Source organism: Aphelocoma coerulescens, chromosome 3 (genome assembly GCF_041296385.1).
Source record: "Aphelocoma coerulescens isolate FSJ_1873_10779 chromosome 3, UR_Acoe_1.0, whole genome shotgun sequence".
NCBI lineage: Eukaryota > Metazoa > Chordata > Aves > Passeriformes > Corvidae > Aphelocoma > Aphelocoma coerulescens.
Window position 1 is genome coordinate 25,688,677 of NC_091016.1, and position 22,530 is coordinate 25,711,206.

The window sequence follows — 22,530 nt, forward strand, 5'->3', positions numbered from 1 at the left end:
CTGTGATACATTTAGGGATTCTTAAGGATTATTTTTTTAATGGAACATAAAGGATTCTTTTCTGTGTCTCTCCTTCCTACCTTATTTATTAGAAATCATTTTCCATGAGGTATATGGGTGGTATTAATATTAGGATTGACTTCTAATGGAAAAATCTTACTAATGCAAAAAGATCGTAGTGTTCACTGAAGAAAGGTTCAGTTAAATTCATTTATTTTGGCTGAAATGGTGCAATTCAATTCCACATGGAAGAGACTAAAATTGTCTCAGTTGCCTTTATATATATGTAAGAGGACATTTTGATGACAGGATGATTAATGTGTGAGAAGAAAAAGCGTATGTTGCTTAAGTGGGCCAGATATCACACATGTACATTACAAGGGAATAAATGTGAGTGTTATTATGTGACAGCCAAAACTTTGTAGATTGTGATCTCAGAACTCCCCCAAACTGGCTTTGGCTTTTAAAGGGTCATTGTAGTTCAAAAAAAGTCAAGTCTATATAACTGTGTCTTGTACTTGATATCAAAATCTCTTCTGCCCCTGTGTTAGTGATGAGGAATATTAGGCATTTGTTTTTTTTTTTTAAAAGCATATTGTTAATTTTTATTGTGCTGCTACAAATGTTTACAATACCTATTATACTCTTTAACTGTTATACTATTCATTTATTTATACACTGGTATACCAGTAGGCATTATACCTATAGATATCAGTACAACACACGGCTTATAAAAAAAAGAGAAAGAAAAAACCCATGGTATTCTTCAGTCAAAGAGCTTCTGCTTTTTGCCATAGTGCCTTAGCCAGTGCAACTGCTCTGAAGTGGAATATTTGGTTGTGATGTTTCTTTTTTGCCACACAGATTACTGCAATACAGTGGAAGTTAGCAGTTCTGTTAGCACTGTGGCTAACAGTGGCTTTTGTTTACATGGCAGTTCTATCTGATCCAAACCAAGTGACAAAATTCACGTTAAATTTCATTGTTGTGTTTTCAGGAGTAGAATCTGAAGAGCACAGATCTTTAGGTGAGAAAATAAAGTTGTAATATGTTTCCTGTACCTATATCATTTTATTAACAATAACATGGACGCAATCCCGTGCCATGTTCTCTGGAATGACGCTGCTTGAACAGGGAGGTTGGACCATGTGATCCACTGTGGTCCCTCCCAATCTGTGATTTTGTGATTCTGCAGTACCGTGACCTATAGGGCAAGAAAGGTTTCTTAGGCAGGAAGGGGTTTTATTTGGTATTGTGGTCTCTGATGCACATTTTGCTTGTGCTAGAGAACTGTAAACTTAATTTGAGATGCACCGAAGGAACTTGCCTCTCAGCTCTTTGGCCCAGCACCTCTCACCTTGAAATACTTTTGGATCATACCAAGAGTGCAATTAGAGGAAAAAGTATTGGTATCTTTCACCACCTCAGTTCACCATCAAATGGATTTTCCATTGCTTGGAATTGGTGTTAGGTTCTATGTTGGCAGAGGCTGATGTAGTTTCAGAGCAAATGTATCTTAGTAACTAATCCTTGCTACCTCCTTGAGAGGTGATTTGCTGTATCTGACAGATGGGCAAGCACAGGAGCGTGAGATGGTTTCAGGGCTGGGATTAGAGTGCTGATGTCCCAGGCTTCTGGTTCTGTGCTCTCCACAACAAAGCCAACCTTTCCTACCCATCTCCTGTTACTCTCTTGTGGCAAATTCCTATTGAATGTTATTAATAAGGACAACAGGAGAATAATCCTGTTGTCCTAGTCAGGAGGGAAACTGTTCTTTTAGTTCTGTGCTATTGTATGGAATTTAATGCTAACAGTCAGGAGACCTTAACTAACTACATCAAACAGCCCATCCGGTGCCAGCCTTTCTTCTTATTTAGCTTAGTCTAAACTGAAACCAAACTTTGAGACTTCCTCTCCTCCCACAGTGGAGAGCCACTGGGATTTTTTATACCACACATGGTTTCCCTCCTACATTTTCCTCCCATGTCAGATATTCATACCCCCTTTAATAACCAGCAGGGGGATCATTACATTGAGCTACTGCCAAATGCATAATGACTGCTGCCTTTGCCTTACACAGTCACTGCACTACTGATATCCAATTCAGCATTGTAAAGTGCTTAGGGCTACCTTGAGGATGTGCTATATTAAACCCAACTATTCTAAATCCTATTTAATACAAAGAGATTGGTGGTGGGGGAGGGGGGAGGGAGATTTAAAATTGTTGTTAGTCACCTATTTTCAACAAGTAAAAATACCTGGTCGCTTAGGGCCTAATTCTGTCGCTCTTAAGTCATAAATAGACCCCCTGATTTTAGTATGGGGTGCATGGAGGTGGACGCTCTGCTTGCCACAGGGGGAGGCAGAATTGGGTCCTATAGAGCTGTGCCTGAGACAGTAAGTTTGTAAGCAGCTGATGGGGGTGAGTGTGCCCATTTCTGAATTCCCCCTACAAATGTTTTACAGTGGAAACGGGAAAGCGGAAACATGCTTCATATCTGACTGAAAATAAAGGTACTCTTAAACTTGTAAAAGGCAACATTTTTATTTGAATGATATGACAGAGCTGCCACAGGAGTGTTACCTGCTATAAAGAAAGCTTAAGAATTATTACCTTTATTAGACCAGTGACACTGAGCTTTAGCCATACATTTCTAACTTCTGTCCCTCTACAGAGACAATTTTCTTTTCTTAAATAAACTGTCATGCTAGTGTTAATATATTGTTGGCTCCCTCATACTCTGAGAATACTGCTGATATAAAACATGTATATGTTAGATTGGTAATAGTATCTTTAGTGTAGCTGACTAGAACAAATGTGTTTCCCTCATGGCTGTGCTAATGTGATAAAGGAAAATTGGCTGTTCATCAGCTTTTGGCTGGGTAAAGACAGTAGAGATGGAACCACATTCTTTTTTATGCATTAATACCACTGAGAACTTTTCACTAGTTATATTTCATGTGCAGGCATGTTGTGCAAAGATGTTGTAAAACATGAGATAATGCTACAAATAACAAAGTAGAAAAGCCTGTATCTTTTATGATGATAACAGTCAAACACCAAATGACAGTAACAGGCTGTAAAAAATGTGATGCAGAAAAAAAATGCAGTGTAACCACAATATATACATATACTTAGGCTCTTGCAAATAGGGCATCAGATGTTTAGAGGGCTTTGAATTAAAATTAAATAAAAAACTGTTGTATTTAGGTCATTGATGTGTCAACACAAAAGATAATTTAAAATGGAGAGATGTATTTTGAGCAGTGAAACTCATATGCAATAACTTTTTGAACAAATCTCAAGGCTTAGTAATTATGATAATAGCCTTCAAATTTCCATCAGTGGAAGGGCAATAAATATTCCTGTCTAAATTTGGGAAATATTGACTGAATCTGGAAATGGCAATAAAGCTCAGCATGCATGTGTATGTTTGAAAGTACAGTTTAAGGAGGAAAAATTCATTTATACAATTTTGTGTGAAGCCAAAAAAAAAAAAAAAAGCCAAACAAACCCCTCCATCTTATTTCATGTTTTCTTTCTTAAAATGCTGATAGACTCATGTTGCCCAAGGCACTGATGCTGATCATCTGAGCTCAGATTTATAGATAATTGTGTCCGTTTATCTTGGTCTGAAATTTGAAAGACTTTATTGTCAGAGTAGTATTGTCTGTGCTTATATTGTAGTTTTCAAGCTGGTATTTTGTTAACTGGTAAATAAGTTCTCTTTCCTTTTTTTTGCAACAAATTATTCTGGTTTGTAAACTTTCTATGTCCTCACATAGGTATTGTTTTTATGGAAGCAATAATTCCAGGTTTATTTTGTTTTGATTCATTTTGATTCACGTGACTATCAAGGTGGGCTAAAGTGCTCTATTTTTATTGGCCTTGATAGACACGATTCACCAGGCATCCATACCTGCAAAATTTAAAAAATGCTCTGTAAATTGGCAGCAACAAAATGGTGTTTTAAAATTTGAAAGCTATCAAGTTCTCATGTGAAAAAAAGCTTTATGCAAGCTAAACATTGTTAAAACCCAAGTAATTTTTTTTTTTTTGGTAAATAAATCACTTTCTGAAATAAAACTTTTAGATAAGTCCAACTTAGTTTCTCTAATTAACTTCATTAATGGGATGACTATAGCCATGACTATAGCCACAATACTTCTGGGTTTCATTTGTGAGGGCCTGGAATTTTTAAATGAGAGTATTGAATTTCCTAAAATGTAAGGCTGAAAGACACTCCCATATTACTAAACTTTTCCTAATTTTAGGTAACCTAAATCTAAAGATTTCTAATGCAAAAACCCCCCCAACTTTATAAAAGCTCAGCATCTTGTGACTTTGTGGAGCTGGGAGAATGCCATAAAGTATTTCTATGAACGTTAGCTCAGATTTAAAATGAATTGGCAGGGAAGGGAGCACTTGCAGGAAACAGTACCCTGGGGTGCTGGCTGAGTGCATATTCCTAGCCAAGGGTTCCCTTGATGTAGGGGAATTACCCAGTGGGTGTACAGCAGATGTAGGCACTTTCTATACCGTTCCCTTCAGCCCTTGTAGAAAGAAGCATGCTGGGGTTAGGGAGGCATTTTGGGGGGTTTTAGAGGCCTGTGTTTGGTTATCCTGAGCATGGTGTACAGCCCCTTGAGGCCTGTTTGAAGTGATGTATGAGAAGAGTTGTGACAGCTGTAACACGTGCCCATGGCCCGAAGTGGTGATGGAGCTCTAAACCAGCCTTGTACCTTGTGAAACACACCCACCCTTCTTTTCCGCTCTTCCCCTCCAACTCCACCAGATCCCTGTACTGTAGTTCCTTCTTTGATTTAACTCATGTAGAAATTCTATACTCTCTGCATCTGGGTGATGATCTAGTTATGAAAAAGAAGTAACTGCTTTCAGTAGGCACCAAAAATAGAGACAGCAAATAGCCTGAGGTAATGTTATCAGTTAATCAGTGATAGACAAAAAAAATGTAGAGGAATAAAAGTGATTGCACGATAAAGCATGTGTTTGCCCCTTTACATTGATTCTATAGGTGCATCACAGCCGTATTAGTTTCTTCTTGAATGGCTGGGAAGATGATAACACACCTTTTGATTCAAGGACTCTTATGGGAACAGTTGCAGATACTGATGCTGATGGTATTCTGCAAATTGGACAAAGCTTCACAGGTAAATCTTGTAGTACTTTAGTGGAACGCACTGGATAGTCAAAATAAAATATTCATGATGTGGTTAAAAGAAGTGTGTAAGTAATTTAAAGTTATCTATATGCTGAGAAGTAATACCTTACTGCAGAAGAAAATTCTTATTGTACAATTAGCTTTCTCAAAAGATTGTCTGAAGATAGAATAAATTATAGTTATCTACCAAACATTTATGTGTTCCTGCATGAAGGTAAGTTTTCCTGCATTCGCTAAAACATATATGTAAAGTGACTTATTCCACTAATTTCTGATCATAGTTTCTCTGAGTAAATGTAGGGAACTGTTTCAGAATGGAATTGTGCGTGGCCACTAGACTACACTCCTCTTTCTGCAGAGTCAGGAGCAGAGCTGCAGGTTTCTGGCTGTCTATGTTCTTCAGTTCTATCAATAATCATGTAAACCATGTCAGAATGAGAATATTTCAGCCTCTAGTAATGCCTGAGAGTTTCTCTTCATCTGCATCTAGAGTTTTATATGGACTATATCATGACATGATCATTGAAGAACAGCGGGGGATGTTTTATTGCTTTTTGCTAATTCTTGGCTTTGCAGGTGTAAGAACACTGACTATTGCTCTTCAGGAACATGCACAATTTAAAGTTAACTCCTAAATATATGTCACATAAACAGTTTTATTGTGGCTTTGGGCAAGAAAGTATTCTGTGCTCCATTTCTTAAAGCTTGTATTTGGAAATGTATTTTGTTGTGGTTTTGATTTTGAATACTGGATAGCTAATAATCATGTAAAAGAAAGGAATATTTTAAAATGCTTTTTATCTTTATTGTATAAATTGATAGGTACAGTTGTACCTACTGTATCTCTTCTCTAATTAGAGGTGGCACATGGACTGGCTCATTACTTCTGTCTAATGAGCCGATGCCTGTGCCACCTCTCTAATCAGAAAAGAGATAGGTACAAAATGTTCTTATAAAGTTATTATAAATCATTCTTTTTTATCAAAAAAATTAAGTCACTGCCCTCTATAGTTTTGTCCAGGTCCAAGCTGGTTTCATTCAGGAGGGGTAATTGTGCAGGAGAGATTTCTGAGTGCTGAATTAAAGGTGCTCTCAAGCAACGCAAAGCTGCCTTCTGCTCAATAGATTATTTATAGTGTATTTTCTTAGGTTTGGAGCAATTTGTTGGAAGAATGCAAGATTTCCGATTTTACCCAGTGGCACTTACAAACAGGTAAAGAACTTTTATTTTTGTAACAAAATAAGAGTGTGGCGAGAAGATAGTGTAGATAACAATATGCTTATTTCCCAAAGTACAGTGCTTTTCACATGTTGCCTTTAGATAATTGCTTATGATGATGTAGTTTCCTGAGCCTCATTTCAAAGATTACCTTTAATATAAAAAATCTTGAGTAAAAATAAATACAACAAATTAATATGTTTTGCTTTTGAACTGTTACTTAAATAGACTTGATGTGTGTAGTGGTGTATGTATACACATGTAGTGAAACAAAACACTGTAATAAATATGTGCTCTCCTTGTAATTGTTGTCCTTGCTACAACCTGACTTAGTATGTATTCTGCAGAGAGTAGATCCAGTTGCTAGATTTCAATGCTTAAAAACTGTCTAGGTGTTATCTACTCATATATATTATGTTATATACTCATATAAAATTACTCATATAATTCTGACATAATAGTGTTTGCTGATAAGCTTAGTCCTGGTGGATAAGACTTGCTAAGCTTCCTCCAAGCTCTGTGTAAACTGTAGGGCAAGGAAGGGAGCACAGCAGACTAGTCCAGTTTTGACCACTCAAATACCAGTGATGTAGATGAGGAGGACAGGCACTCCAACTGATTAGCACGCTGCCTTTGTGGCTGGAAGCTTGGCTCCCTGTGTTTAGCTGTTGCTTTCCTCTGGTTTCCCTTCCCCACAGTATCCATGTCAGGTATTCTTGGTGTACCCCTGCCCCAAGGTGCCATTGTCCCTTGCTCTCTAGATGAGATTGTCACCATAAGGCACCAATGACTTTGCTACCTCAGCCCACAGAGCCCTGGGTAATTGCTTTGACTTCCTCTGTTCCTGAGGCCAAACTACTGTTGCCACTGCAATTTCTGTTGCCCTCCAGCCTCCCTTCCTAGCACATTACAAAGAAATGTTACCTTTGTTATCCAGCTCATGCTGGATTAATCCAGTCAATTCAGGCTGGCCAGAAGTAGTCAGGTCCTATTTGTCTGCATGGTGCTTCTGGGGAGGCTGCACACAATGACACTCGGGACTGCAGACCTTCAGGCTACTTAATGATAGTCTTTCAATAAGATGTAGAGCAGTTTCCTTGGAGCTCAGCTGTCTGCAGGACATTATGATGAACTGAGCTCCTGTGAATTGGAAGTATTAATGTGAATCTGAATTCCAAGTTTTATGAAAATCATGTTGGTTGTATTTCTCAGAGCAATGCTTGTCAAATCTTTTGAACTACAGTTTAGGTCAGTGAAATGAATAAAGCTTAACAATTGAAAATGAAGGTATTTTACAGACTGTTTTGACCTACTGATGTCTTTGTAGATTTGGTTTTATATCCACAAATAACTTGGTCCAAAATGTTTGTCTGGGATAAACTGGGAAGGAAAGTCTTGCCTGCATGCCAATCAGTTTGAGGCTATGGCTGTGTAAAAGATCCTGGCTCTCGGTTCTGTGGAAGTTGTAGTGGCAGCTAGCAAGTATTTATTTGCTTAATAAGCACACAAAATGATGTTCTTACTGATAAAGTAGGAAAATGGGAAAAGTAACAAGATTTAAATATAAAAATTCAGTATCTTCTAGACTCACAGAATCCTTCCTTTACACCAGAAGAGAGCAGATAAAGAACTATCCATGTCATTCATATCTGCTTGCTTGCCTGCCTACGTACCTTTGTATCTATTTCAGTTGCTGATGTCAGAGGGAACTGAAGTACCTCGATGATTTGGCATGGCCAGGTTGATGGCAGTTAAAAAAGTGGGCATTTTTATTAAAATTAGTTAAAAATGAAAATATTTCTATCCAGGTTTTCTAAGGTACAATATAGTATTGTTCAAGCTGGTCTTTTCGGAGGATTTGAGTGCAAAAATTGAACTTTACTGTAGTTATAGGCAGTATATATTGATACTATGGTGTGTTTAAGAGCAGGATCCAGACTGCTGATTGGAGTCAGACATGATGTTGCAATAAAATGTTAAGAGTTTTTCTCCTTCCATCAATGGCTGGATTCATCCTATCTAACTTTAGACACCCCACCAAAGAACTCATTTCCCTCAGTGCCCTGTGTCTGAAGAACTCCATGTGTGTGGAGCAATGAAAGAAGCTCCTGAGAGGTTCTTCACAGATATTTTCTGAAGGTGCCTGCTGCTCTACCATTGGTAATGTAGAGACCCTGAGGGGGGCTTCGTTCCTGGTTGATTGCCCCATTTTTATGATCTTAACTCAGGAATTTAGGGCTTCTACTATAATCTAAACTGAATTTTGTTTAATCTATGAGCCTAGATGCACAAAGTGATGTTTGTTCTTTTTGTCATGTATGCAATTACTATTTGTGCTATGACAGAGACATTTTGGAAGTATTCTCTGGAAAATTCCCTCATCTACATACCCAGTCTGAGTGCCGCTGTCCTGGAAGTCATCCCCGGGTACACCCTTTGATACAGAGGTACTGCATCCCTAATGGTGCAGATGATACAACTAATGACAGGGTGCTGAGGCTGGATGCAGAAGCCCATCCTCTCTACTACATCAATGATAATGACATTGGGACCACCTGGATTTCATCTGTGTTTGCTAATACTGCAAGCCTGGATCGTGGTGTTTCAATCACAATAGATTTACAAAATGGACAGTATCAGGTAATGAGAAGATGACGTTTGCCATTTATTAAATCAAAACTAAGAAAAGATTTTTGTAAACATTGCATTGCAATTTTGAAGAAATTCAAACCTTATGCTTTAAAATGTTATCCTTAGAGGACCAGGAAGAAAGTTTCCTTTATTGGCATATAACAGTGCAAAAGGCAACGGGATGCATTATGGTTTGTGGCATTCTCTTTCAATGTGCCTGTTGTAATGAGCAGTGATCTGGAATAGGTATACAAGAGTAGATATCCTGTGTGAAGGCACCAATATTTAGAAACTGATTGTTGTCTTTTAACTCCACTTTTGTAAATTTCAACTTTAATTTCTTTTAAAACCTGAGATACTTGTTTTGTACATGCTGGTAGAAAACCGACTGTAGACGAATGAAATTTAATGTATCGAAAGCACACTGACATATTAGAGGGTGCTTCTGTTTGTAGATGTTCTGGAGGTGGCCAATTAGCCTCCCGAGGAATATGGAAGGAGACAGTGATAGGCAGGCATGGTTACTGAAGAGGCTGTATTGCATCTAGCACTCCACTAGGCTGTTGAAGAGTGTCAGGATGTCTTGGAAGGAGGCACCTACCAGTAGTGGAGCTGCATTCACAACAGGGAATTCACCAAATTTCTGTGTATTCTTGCTGGCCTTTTTTTTGTATTAATGGTGAGAAGGGAAAGAATATGATGACAGGCTTTGGCTACATATGTAACAATTAATCCTTTAGTTAAAAATGATTTCAAATGCATGTGAAATTCTTGGCTTTTGCTTATTTAATACGCACACTTCTGCTTAAGCAGTATGCTGAGGGAAATGCTCTTTGAAACAACACAGGTATTTGATGAGATTCTGAGCTAGAAATATGGAGAATTCTAAAAAAAAATTACCTGTTATCAGACAAACAACTCGTCAAATGTTTGGCAGCACAAAGTTACAACTTTCATTTTTACCTAAATAATGTTGCTGTAACAAACCGTGGACCTGACTGTGTAGTGCATTTTCAAATGGTCTTTGAGATAAAGTGAAGTTCTGATGCAACAGTTCAGTAGTTGTGTGATAGTGTCTGAGAGATCAAAGAGCTTGTTCAACAAAAACGGTTCTCTTTGGCTTTAGTTGGGAATATGTGGGGTGAAATATGGCTGCTTCTGTCTGGGAGTGGTAAAGCAGACTGTATAGTTACATAAAAAAGAAGTTGATATTCTCCTTGTTTTACGACTTAACCATTAATATCACTCCATAAATTTGTTATCTTCTTGTAGGTATTCTATATTATACTGCAGTTCTTTAGCCCACACCCTGAAGCAGTAAGAATTGAAAGAAAAAAAAGAGATGATCTAAAATGGGAAGACTGGCAGTATTTTGCTAGAAATTGCAGTGTTTTTGGAATGGAGGACAATGGATCTCTGGAAAAACCAGACTCTGTCAACTGTCTTCAGATACATAGGTATGAGTGGGTATTATCTGCGTAATACAGATACTTTGAACAGGTAACATCCTGACACAATTCATTTCTATGTCCCAATGAGATAGAATCTTTTAATTTGGTACACTCATTTTTTATGGACTGCTGAGTATATAAAAGATCCTAAACATGACCTTTTGACTCAAGCTTGCCAAAAAGTCTTCTGTCATTTTTATCAGATTTTACTCATTTATGAGTGTGATACAATTGATTCCTCTGTTATTTTTGAGGTAGAGTTTTGAAATTTTACGTGTTAGTGTTTTGATGGCTATTGTCAGTAGAATTACAGAACATTGAGAGGATGAGTGGAGGAAGGTGCTGATACAACATTGTTTTAAACTGCCTAGTGAATGTGAAAGTCTACCTTCTGATCTCTGAGAGTGCAACTTGTTCTGAAGCTTAGGAAAGAGGCCAAACTGAAGTAGAAAAGCCAGTTGTTCAACCCTGCTAGTGTTCATTCAAGACATGTAAGAAATGGGTTGAAAATGGTATCTTGAAACTTTCTCATCTTTCTAAGCAAGAACCAATATAAAACTGTGGAAGAGGGGCAAGAAGGATTAGTGCCTTTTAGAAGTATGTTGCAAGCCCTTTTACTCTCAATTAATCATATGAAAATTTAAAGCTTTATAATATATAAACACTTCATAAATATAGTGTATAATGTGTATAATAGTTAGCATGTTATCATTTTAAGCACACATGTATGTATGTACACACAAACATATATATAGAACTGAATCTATACCACTACATCTATTCAAATGCATTCTCTCTTGCCTGAGTTCAGATGCCGGTCAGTATTAGGCTTGTTTAGTACTTGGCTGGAAATCAGTGAGAAAATACATTACCAGGTGCTGTAGGCATTTAGCTTTTTTTGGGTTTTTTTCCCCTTTTGCTACCTTTCTAAGACTTTTCAAGTGTCAGCAGCTTTGTCTGTTCTCCAGGAGTTCAGAATTCTGAGGAGAGGAGCATATGGTCATTTGAGTTACACCACTTTTCAGCAAAGGAATATGAGCTTTATTGCTGATACATGGACCAGAGGGTAGAGGAGAAGGGAAATATCTTAAGTAAGACAAATGTTTTTGGATAAAATAACCCAAGTGAGGTGTAATACCACTTTCACCCCAAAAATATTTATTTGTATAATTTTTAAAAAGAACTGAGGAGTGAAGTAAGAACTGTTTCCATGAATGTTTTCTAAGCAGCACAGTTTCTCACCATCAGTTAAAATGTAAATGATGATAGGAAGTGATACAAATGAGTAATTTTTGGGTACAGCTGATGTTCAGAAAGCTTTAAATGATAAGACATATATTGGTGAATATTCTGTGTGCTCAAAGAGGAGTTGCTGTGGAAACAATGCTCCAAATTTATGTCAGCGGTGTAACAGAGTTCCCTGGAGGATTTTATTGTAAAACAAAACTTGTTTCTCTCTCTTTCTCTCATACCCACAAACTTGTAACTGCCAAGACATGTCCAGATTGTCTGTCCAGGATTTAGACACCAGTGCCCTTGTGTCCTGGTGGCCTGTCCAGGGTTCCCTGGGTTTACATGGAAGGCAAATGACCTTGGCTTTGAAATCCTTACCGTAACTTGATGGTTCTTGTTTTGGTGACCAGATGCTAGTACTGAATGGACTCTTTTTTGTGTCCTTTAGGAAATGAAAGTGATTAAGGTTTTTGTTTCTCCATCCTGTACCACCTATGTAAGTTAGGAGTTGCTCACTGTCTTTTATCCCCCTGTCAGAGGCTTGAATCTTTGCTTAGTCTCAATATTGGCTGACCCTTATTTTAGAATCTCCTTTGTTTTCCTGGTTTCCTGAGAGACTGCATGTAGATGCCCTAAAATCTTGATGACCTGCTTATCTAGTTGCCATCAGCCTTACAGTGTTTCTGCTGTTCCTTCTGATGCTTCCATACCACTATGGTGTTGTTTATCTCCCATTTGTACCTGTCTAAACATTTCCGTTGCAGTTCTATACGTCATGGAAGAAAAATACTGTATTTAAATTTCTGTGGAGGGGAAGAGAAGACATAATCACCCAGAGAAACTTACAGATATATTCCACTGAGATTTTTGTGAAGCACTGACCTGGATTAGGAGCACAGGAAGTTCAAAGATCCTTCATGAAGACAGAAGAGCATGTCTCAGCAGACCTAGCCTAACTAGAAATCTCATCTTTCAAAAACTGGCATATTTTGAAGTGACATTTTTTGAATGTTGCATGTCAGGTGCCAGGTGATAACGTGGGATACCTATTTTTAATGATCCCATGTAGATATGCAAATAAGCAGACATTCTTCTCTCTTCCAGAAGCTAAACTCTGCCTAGCACATAGACCAACATGATGTGATTCATACCGAATTGTGCAAATGTGCAGTTTATATTTACTTGTTTACTCAGCTTTACTTGAATTCTCAGGATTGTCCTTCTCCTTCCTGGGCTTAAATAGGCAGCTTAACTCTCAGTCTTTCTGCTTTCCATTAAATTACCTTGCACTTCACTTGCTGGAAGGTGGCATGTGTTTCTAACTCTGCTAGCTCATCAAGTGAGATGATATGGTCCTGTGACTCTGGAATTCAAAATATAGCAATTGTTTCTGTATGTTTTTTATGTGTGTTTAGCAGGTATATTACTAACAATGTGAGCCTATTAATTATTGTGTTATTGTGAATGAATGATTTCCTTATGTGATTCAAGCCTAGTTCATATTTCTCAAGGACAGTGGGTTAAACTTTTTGAAAATGTGTGCAGATGTCACTGTATCAGTCACACTTTAATCATATTTTGAAGTTGCCTGCTAAAGGCTTTACTTTTTTAATTGGAAACCTTAGGTTTGGAGAGGAGCATGGTAGTTTAGGGCAAAACAGACATACAGAGGACATTTCTTTTCCCCTTCTTGAAGTCTGAAAACTGGGAATCCACTGAGATATGAATTTTTACTCAGAAAGCATGAAACCACCATGGACAGCTGAGACTCTCTCTGAGAAACAGGGTGTAAAAGACAGAATCTGTAAAATATGTAGTATTTTGATTTTAATTTGTTTTCCTCTCTATTTAAACAGCTTTACACCCTATTCTCGTGGTAATCTAACTTTCAGTGTTCTTACCCCGGAACCAAATCACCGACCTGGTTACAATGATTTTTATAATACTCCATCTCTCCAAGAATTTGTAAAAGCTACACAATTGAGGATTCATCTCCACGGCCAGTATCACACTACTGAACCTTGGGTCAATTTTAGGCATAGGTACTATGGAGTTAATGAAATTACAGTCAGTGGAAGGTAAGTGTTACATGACTCTTCCCATACCTAGCACTGCCTGTGCCTGTGCACAGCGTATAAGGACCTGCCTAAAATTTGATCAACTTGTTTTGTTTTTTACGTGTATGATTGAGAAAGGAAGTTGGTCTGAAGTAGTGTATCCAGTTGGAAATGACTGGTATACTGTTTTTAAAAAACATTTGCTCACATGTTATTTTACAATTAATTATACTTATTACACAAATCTGTCAAAAGCAGTCCTTTCCTTAGAATTACCAATGCCTCTAAGCAAAGGCTTATGATTGAAATGATGGCTTCTGCTTTACTTTACTAACTCTTCCAAGCTGTAGATTCTCAGACATGGCAATTTTAACAGTCAATGCAGAGCTCATCCTTTGTTTTAGTTGGAGTTTTCCTTTCAAAATTGGGTAGCTGTCAGTGAAACTGTTGTATTATCTGTGACTGACAACTTTATTGTATATGATAAGTGTGCTGTCTTGTGAAAGGACTAATTATGCCCTGTAAATAATATGCAAATTTGGCAATGAAATAGTTTCTAAGAAGCATATGGTGCAGATTTGTAAGTATTATTATTCCTGAAACTATTTTGGTAGTTCTCATTTTGAGAGAAAGCACCCTGTTAGAAGTCATGTTTACTGTAAAATTTTCTGTGTTATTAATATATTTTGATTATTGTTTTAGATGTATTATGATAATGCATTTACTAAAAGAACTTTCTCAGTGACAATATAACAGTAAAATAATTTCAGCTGTAGTTTGCAAAGCTATGTCCTGCCTCCGGAAGAGCAGCCCTTCAGGTAGAGTGATATGGTTATTGGCTATTAATTAAGACTCTACACAGATTTTATTTTATTAAGAAATGGACATTTTAACTGAGATAAAATGGGTTAAAATGCAAAATTATTTCTGATATGGTTAAGATTTCTTGAAAAACTTGAGATGAACTGGAAGTCTTAATATTGATGAATAATTATAATTTATTTAGTAAAATTTTACATATTCATGTTACTTACTGAAATACAGTTTTTCATTACATATCATATAAGGCAAGAGTAGCTCCTACTACATGTTCATTTTTATCTTCTTGAAAAGCAATTGTTCATGCTTAAAAATATATTGAGTGAAGTAGTCTTTTGTAGTTTACTTCACCTAAGAACATTCTCTTTGGAGACATTTATTTGTTCTTAATAAAGAACCAGACTATGTAATACACAAAATTGACTTTTTGACTGTGTAATCTATTGTTGGAAAGATGTTTTTTCATGTTTGAACTTTTGACACTACGTATTGTTCTTTCAGGTGTAATTGCCATGGCCATGCTGATGATTGTGACACAGCTCTGAAACCATACAGATGCCTATGTGTCAAGGAAAGCTATACAGAAGGAAATAATGTGAGTCTCTCCTTTGTCTATCTGTGCCACCTATGGACAGCCTCAACCCTGGGATTTTAGTCCTGGGAAGGAGTATGTATATGTGTATGTAGTCCTGTCTTTTATAGGGAAACTTTCTGTAGCAGATTTGCATCAATTAATGAAACAAATATAGTCCACTTTTCATCCTCACCAAAAGCTATTCCACCACAGACCATTAGGAGTGTTGTGTTCAGGGGTTTGATTTCTTGTTAGAGATTATGCCACTTTCAAACTTTAGATGCAAACCTGAGATTAGCCTGTGAGCGTCTAGTAAAGATTGTCTCTGCCTGCTGTAGCAACTAGCAAGAGTCCTGTAGAAATAAGGTACTACTCCATGGTAGTTTTAGTTTGCTCCTATAGACTCCAGACCCATTCAGTAGTTAGAATGGAGTAGGCAAAGTCCTGGAGTTTGGCTTCCAATTTAGTTTCATTTGAAAGGAGACAGTTCGAGTGGTCCATAATGCAATCCAAAGCAGCATAAATGCAAAATCATACTTTTCTTTTTATTCCCCTAACAGTTTAATAATTCCTGGCCATGGAAGAACCAAAATGGGATTGATTACTATAAATCATGGTATTCTAGATAAATATGTAGAGGGAAGCTCAAGATAATGGTACCACTTTGCACTTACTTAATGCAGACTTTGGTTTATTGGAAGCTGTTCACATACAACTTATCAAAAGCAGAACCGTGATGTGTGAGTAGAAAGAACTTGCTCAAAGAAAAGATTCCATAGATTAATTATTTATATTAAAAAAAAATTAAAAAAAAGGAAAAGAAGTTGAGGTTAAGAAGGAGTGAGCTACGTTAAAGGAATGAGTTCCTCAATCTCACTGAATGTTAGGTTTCCATTGTGAGTACATGCTATATTCCTTGCTATGTTTATGCCTTTTGGAAATAGCCTTTCTAAAAATTAAGAAGGTGTTATGTGGAATAGCAACAGCAGTAGCAAAGGAGAGACTAATCACACATCAAAAAAAAACCCCCAAGCAGTCTGTGCTTGCTGGAACAGAGTGAGGAGAAGTAACCTCAGAGCATTTGATATAGTGCTTATGATCATGTGAAAGATCTTTGTAAAATTTCATAGGGGATCTAAGTTTTCTCACTTCTTAAGAAAAAGGATCTACACTCTAAATGGGACTTGAACAGAAATTTTGAGTTTTTAGATGGGTCAAATTAGAAAAAAAATTCAAGCTGACAGTGTCCCTTTAATTAGAACACACATTGTGAAATGTTACTTTGTAAGGATTAATTATAAATATTTAATAAGATCTGGAAGTTCACCAAGCAGTCTTGCAAGACTTATGCTACCTTGTGAAAACAAACCAAATACATTTTAATGATGTATCTGCCTTATCAGATATTTCCTGTCAATGTTAATGTGTTGTTCCACTGAGTGTCACATCTTTGATTTGGCATATAGGCATTGTAACTATAATTGAGGTGCTTGAATTAACTGTATTAATTCAGAGTACAATAAGGTTGCTGTTTAATTATTTTTCTCATTCTTTAATAACAGTGTCAGTATCTATTAAATATGAAATAAAGTAGCAGTAGTAATAGAATTAGTATTTGGAATTTTATCAAAGATTTACATGGAATCCAAACAGCTTAAAGATTTTGATATTTTTTTTTTTGGTAGGGCTAGCACTAAACAGCACAAACAAAATCCATCCTGCTTTTTGACTATCATTGGCACTGATAAAACTCTGTCTTATAGATTTAGACCTGTTTCTTTGGCTCCCACCCTAGGGAATTAGGAATTGTAAAAATAAAATTATTTATTTATATTTTTTTTTTGCTTTAAGTCAGCATTTGATGAAGCGAGGTTCCAAATATAACATTTTTGGTAGAGAAAAGGAAAATATTTTTGAGAAGAAAGCAGTATCAGCAAGCAGTCTTTTTTTAATGTCAGTTCTGTGCTAGCCGTGAGTAAGTCACCAGAACTGAGGAGCTATAAGAAAGTTTTTCACTTTAGGGTGGGTTTTTTAGTATCTTGGACCAGAAATCAGAGATCCTTGAAAAGCTTTTTACGTGTAGCAGAGTATGTTTTTGTCACATTTACACTTAATACAGCTAAAATTACCATCTTGAATTTATCTGGCATATACATTTGGCTAGCTGCTGTGCAGCAAAGCAATACCAGAAATGAAAAGTTTGCATAACTGTTACAAATAGAAATCTCAGTTTAGGTACTTGCATCACTATGTTATAAAATTTGACATACCAAATGGAAATTTTTTTTTTTCCTGAGTTCCATTTTGGTGAAGAATGATGATGAAATATGTTGCTATGAAATCTGAGATGATGAGAAGAAGGGGTTGCTTAAGAATTATTTGCAGATGTCGAGGGGCAAGATTATGAAAAAAGAGGAAATTAATCCTCACAAAGCTTGTCTTTCATTTTATGAAAAAAAATGTTCAGCTTCTTCATTTACAAATGCCTGTAAATGCCTTGGGTCCAACTTTGGGAAATAGCTCTGCCTTTTGCAAATGGAAACTGAGGGACCGACAGTGGAGTCCAGATTTTGTTAACATTTATATGCAAAGATTAATTTGTAGACTTGAACATAAAAATATGTTCAAAAACTTTCCAAGCTGTCGCATGAAAAGCTGGAAACAGCACATAAAAGAACAAGACAATCAAGCAAGGTCAGCCTTACATTGCAGAGTCTCTTTTAAATCAATCATATAGAACTTACTGGAGAGAGATAATGGCGAAATGTACAGGAATAAGTATAGAAATCATAATAGAAAATAGAATTTTAAATAAATAAAACAACTCTGATAAATGCTTGAGAAGATATGAATGGAAGTGAGAGATTGACTGGATGCAGTAAAGGCTTCAGGTCTTCAGAATTTTCAGTGCAAATAATGGTCTTAAACATTTGAGGTCTGGAAACTGGGCATGGCATATGTTGATTTATCAAGAATTGAATAAATAAGACTTTTTATGTTGTTACAGAAGGAATCTATGTAAACCTTAGTTAAAGGTCAATCTGTATCATGTTAGATGTTGGAATCAATCATAAATAGTACGTGAGGAGCTGTAAATATTAACCACATTATACTCAATAAAAAAGAGTTCTTGCTTGTAGAAACAAGCAAGCCAGCAAAAATTGCACTTTTTGGTACATGGAGCCTTTGGGATGGAGTCCCATAAGACACCTTTCTTTTCTATTCTGTCTTCCTTGGTCCCTTGGAGTTACTTAGAATGCTCTCATTTTGGTGGGGTTTTTTTCCTTCCCCTAGTAAAACCTGGCTTTTAAGTTTAAAAGCTCTTTGATCTTTGGGGAGTTCACAAGAGACAGAGGTAGTTCAAATGTAGCCTTGGTAGATATTCAAATGCTGTAGTGAGGGTGCTGGTGAAAGCCATGAGGAAATTAAGACTATCTTAGAGCAGTCTATGCCAAAAGAAGCCATATTTATTTGGCTAAGGAAACGAAATGGAGTAAAAGCATAGTGGTTGGATACAGAAGAGGATCTGGTAGGTAGGAGAAAATTTTATATGATTAGCTAACCCATTACAGTCAACACTTCCAGGGCAGCATGGATGTGGGTGCTAAACATAATGGAGCTTTTCAAAGACAAGTCAGCATTTCAAAATGCCTGAGAAGGTGGCAATCTAACCTTGGCATCACTTCATCAGATTTTTAAATAGTGTACTTTTCATAATGTGTATTACAGAAGCATATTTATAAGTATTGTAGGTGTGTATGTACACTGTTTATTGCAACTGAGCTTTGATGAGTGTGAGCTGCAAACTCCTACATAGGTTACAAAAAGAAAAAAAAGGAAATTAATTCCACATAAAATAATATAGATATAAAAAAGGATGCCCTTGAGAGGCAAGCAGCAGGATATTTAAAAAGTGTTGGAGTAGAAGGTTCTAGTTAATAATGACTTATTGCAAGTTTTAAAGTATTGTTACTGTTGCCTTCTGAAGTATTTCTTTGGATATTTATTGACTATTTCTTCAGAGGTACTGTGCTCAGAATTCTTAGGGCCTAAAAATGAACTTGGTACATAAAGGCTTAGGCTGAAGTCACTGGTGATCTTTTCGTAAGTATGCTGGGTTCAGGAATCTTGAAGTTAAATTTTAAAATAATAATTTTAGTAAAAAAGTCCTGAATTATTGGAAATCAGTTTTTAATAGTAGTTTTAGACTAATGAATTGGGCCAAGTTAAGCTTGGTATTTTGGCCCCCTGGCTCCATGTGATGTTTTCTCAGGAAACTTTTCACAAAAGGTGAGTAGTTCAGATACTGTATATCAAGAAGGCATGTTTGTTATTGGCCATAGGGAAAACCACATATATAACATGTTTTCTGGAGAGCCTAGGTGTAACTGAGCATAATGACATGTTTCTGGGTTTTACAGTTATGGAGAAAGGTTTTGTTAAGCATTAACATCCTTTGTAAATCTGCTAGACCTTGTCAAGTGCTTTTCTGGAAATGTACCTATCCATTTTACATGTGGTAGCCAAGAACCAGGCCCCACATCTCTCGATTTGCAAATCGCAATTGCTATGCTTTGGACAAATGCAGAGTTTAGATTTGGTGAATGGAGGCCTGAAGTTGGCCTCAGGCCATCTACATCATCGTGCTACCAAAAGTGAAACTTCAGCCCTGGAGGTCTGGAAGTTAAATGCAATTCTTAATGTAATAAAGGTGTGACAAACAGCAGGGTGAGGTGGGGGAACCAGTGCTCATTTTTGTTGCATGAAGGTGTGACAACTGCTAGAAGAACAAATGTTTCACACTCATTGCCAACTTCTGAATGACTGCTTTTTTGCCAAGACTTTTAGAAGGAGGTTGTAGATGGGGGGAGTCAATGGCTTCTCCCAGATAGCAAGTGATAGAACAAGAGGAAATAACCTCAAGTTTCAGTAGAGAACATTTAGATGGATATTAGGAAAAATTTATTCTCTGACAGGGTTGTCAGTGATTGGAACAGGCTTCCCAGGGAAAGTGATGGCATCACTGTCCTTGGAAGTGTTTAAAAGTGTGTAGATGTGGCTTTCAGGGACGTGGTTTAGTGGTGAACCTGGCAGTGTTAGGTTAATAGTTGAACTTGGTGATCTTAAAGGTCTTTTCCAAACTTAGTAATTATACAATTCTTAAAAGTTTTGTCAAAGTTTTAAAAGTCACCGAACAAGAGACGTTTCATAGAGGCTCCTTGCTATGTAATCAGATGCCATCTTTTTCTCTCTTACTCCTTCATGCTTGTGTGTCATTTAACAATAGGTGCAAGCACAGGTGTGCATAAGTAACTGATCCAAGATTAAATCTGAAATGAGATGATGAATGCTTTCAGCTGCCGTGTGGCTGGCCATGCACAAATGGAAACTCAGGGCTGGCAGGTTGGTAGCTATTCCTGCGCTGTTTTCCTTTCAAGGAGGACATATTTCCATAGACATGCTGGGAGGAGGGAGCTGCATGAGCTGGATAGCTTGGCTGGTAGCTTGTTTCTTTGTTGTGCTTCCCAAGTTGTGCCATGCCTGAATGAACCCTCCTGTCTCACGTTGTTGGGTGCTGTGTGATGCTGATTTTTCTCAATGAGGAGAGAGAGGGGAGATGGATGTAAATGAGGGAAGGACTTGAATAAGTTTGAGCTATGTGACTTGTCAAGAGTTGTAGTCAAGGTGTTGCCCTTAGTGCACTTAAAATGAGATAATCACAATTAGGCAGCGATTGCTCTGATAAACAAAGGCCAGAGTTCAAAGTCTCAAGTGAAACCTTGCTAATTTTCATCCTGAAAGCTCCTTTTTTTTTTTCTCACTGTGGTGATATTGTGTGTTTCTGTTGTTTTGAACAGATGAGAAAAGTGTCCCGTGGTTATTGCTGTCTTATTGCTTACTTTTTATTTCGTGTATTAAAACTAAATTTCAACAGATAAATTCTTCTGCTTTCATTTTCTCTCCCAAGTCGCTTTTGTTGTAATTTGTGACTGGTCTGCAATTCTTGGAGTATATTAAGCTTAAGATTTTTAATTCAGTTTATTTTACACACAGTTGATGCTTTCCCAGCACCAGTTGTGAGTGAAACAGTTTAGAAACTTCAGTACAGTTTCCTAGTTCTCAGTGTATAGGTGATATAGACACATTAATAAATAATGAATAATTATAACTGTGCTTGGAATGACAGCCATGAAGAAAGATGAGCATGCTTCTCAAACTGAAGAAGGAAGTTACCAAAAAAAAAAAAGTTACCCAAATACTTAACAGAAGCAACTTATTTTGAAGCATTTAAATTCCTTCTGAAAGACTGAACTTAGGATTGCAGTATATTTTGTTTCTTTTGTTTCACTATCAAGGTCAAATGATAATAGTACAAACTGCAGCTATTACAATGTTAGAAATTACAAGAACAGACATTGTTTAAAATGCATCCAAATGGATGGATTAGGTGAATGTCTTCTGTGCCATAAACACAGCAAACACCATTTTGCATCTTTAAAAGTTTGAGTAAATCTAAGTCTCAGGATGTTAGCCCATGTTGAATATCTAAATTCTTAACATTTTGATCTTCTGCCCACTTTAATTGGTTTTACTCTGTTTTTAAAATAACTTTAAAAGGTTAAAATAATAATTAAGATATTGGGTTTGTTATTTCCCTTTGTGCTTCCTCACTTTTTGTCTAAACCCAATATTATTAATATTTAAATTGGGGAAAACATAGAAAAAAAATATAAACATAGAGACTACAATAGTAAACTTGTGAGATGAAGAAATACTCATATCTAAGAAGCAGCATTTTCTTTTCTTTCTGATTTATTTCAGTGTGATCGCTGTTTGCCATTGTACAATGACAAGCCTTTTCGTCCAGGTGACCAAGTTCATGCCTATAATTGCAAACCATGTCAGTGTTACAGCCATGCAGAAAGCTGCCACTATGACTTAGCAATGGATCCTTTTCCTCAGGAACACCAGCGAGGCGGTGGCGGAGTGTGTGATAACTGTCAGCACAACACAGCTGGTAAGTCAAAGGGAACGGACTGTTTATTTTACAGTTCCTTTTTGACTAAGTCTTGTGTCAGCTGAAATTAGTAATGCTCCATGGCTGACAGTCCAATGAATTCTCATGTATATGTATTTTTAAACTATTCAGATAGTCAAGTAACAACAGTGGTGTCAGTTCTTAAGCCATGGGGAAATACTGTAAAATTTAATCCAATCTTGTATAAAAACTTTCATGCAAAACACATTCTAATAAATAATTAAAACATATAGTTTCAAAGCTATTCCCATTACATGTGCTAGGGCATTTAAATCCAAAGTATAGTCTTACTGGACCGGTTTTAGAGACAGCATCTAAAAAGGT

At 36.8% G+C, this 22,530-nt stretch overlaps 1 protein-coding gene across 1 annotated transcript in view; it reads left to right on the forward strand.

Moving 5' to 3' along the window:
• USH2A (usherin) overlaps window positions 1-22,530 on the forward strand; it is a 388,199-nt gene that overhangs the window by 26,872 nt on the left and 338,797 nt on the right. Inside the window, exons 3-9 of the mRNA XM_069009544.1 lie at window positions 5,037-5,172; window positions 6,333-6,396; window positions 8,748-9,042; window positions 10,306-10,490; window positions 13,574-13,795; window positions 15,095-15,188; window positions 21,990-22,185. Of these exons, the coding sequence (XP_068865645.1) occupies window positions 5,037-5,172; window positions 6,333-6,396; window positions 8,748-9,042; window positions 10,306-10,490; window positions 13,574-13,795; window positions 15,095-15,188; window positions 21,990-22,185 (1,192 nt within the window). The remainder of the gene's footprint in view (window positions 1-5,036; window positions 5,173-6,332; window positions 6,397-8,747; window positions 9,043-10,305; window positions 10,491-13,573; window positions 13,796-15,094; window positions 15,189-21,989; window positions 22,186-22,530) is intronic.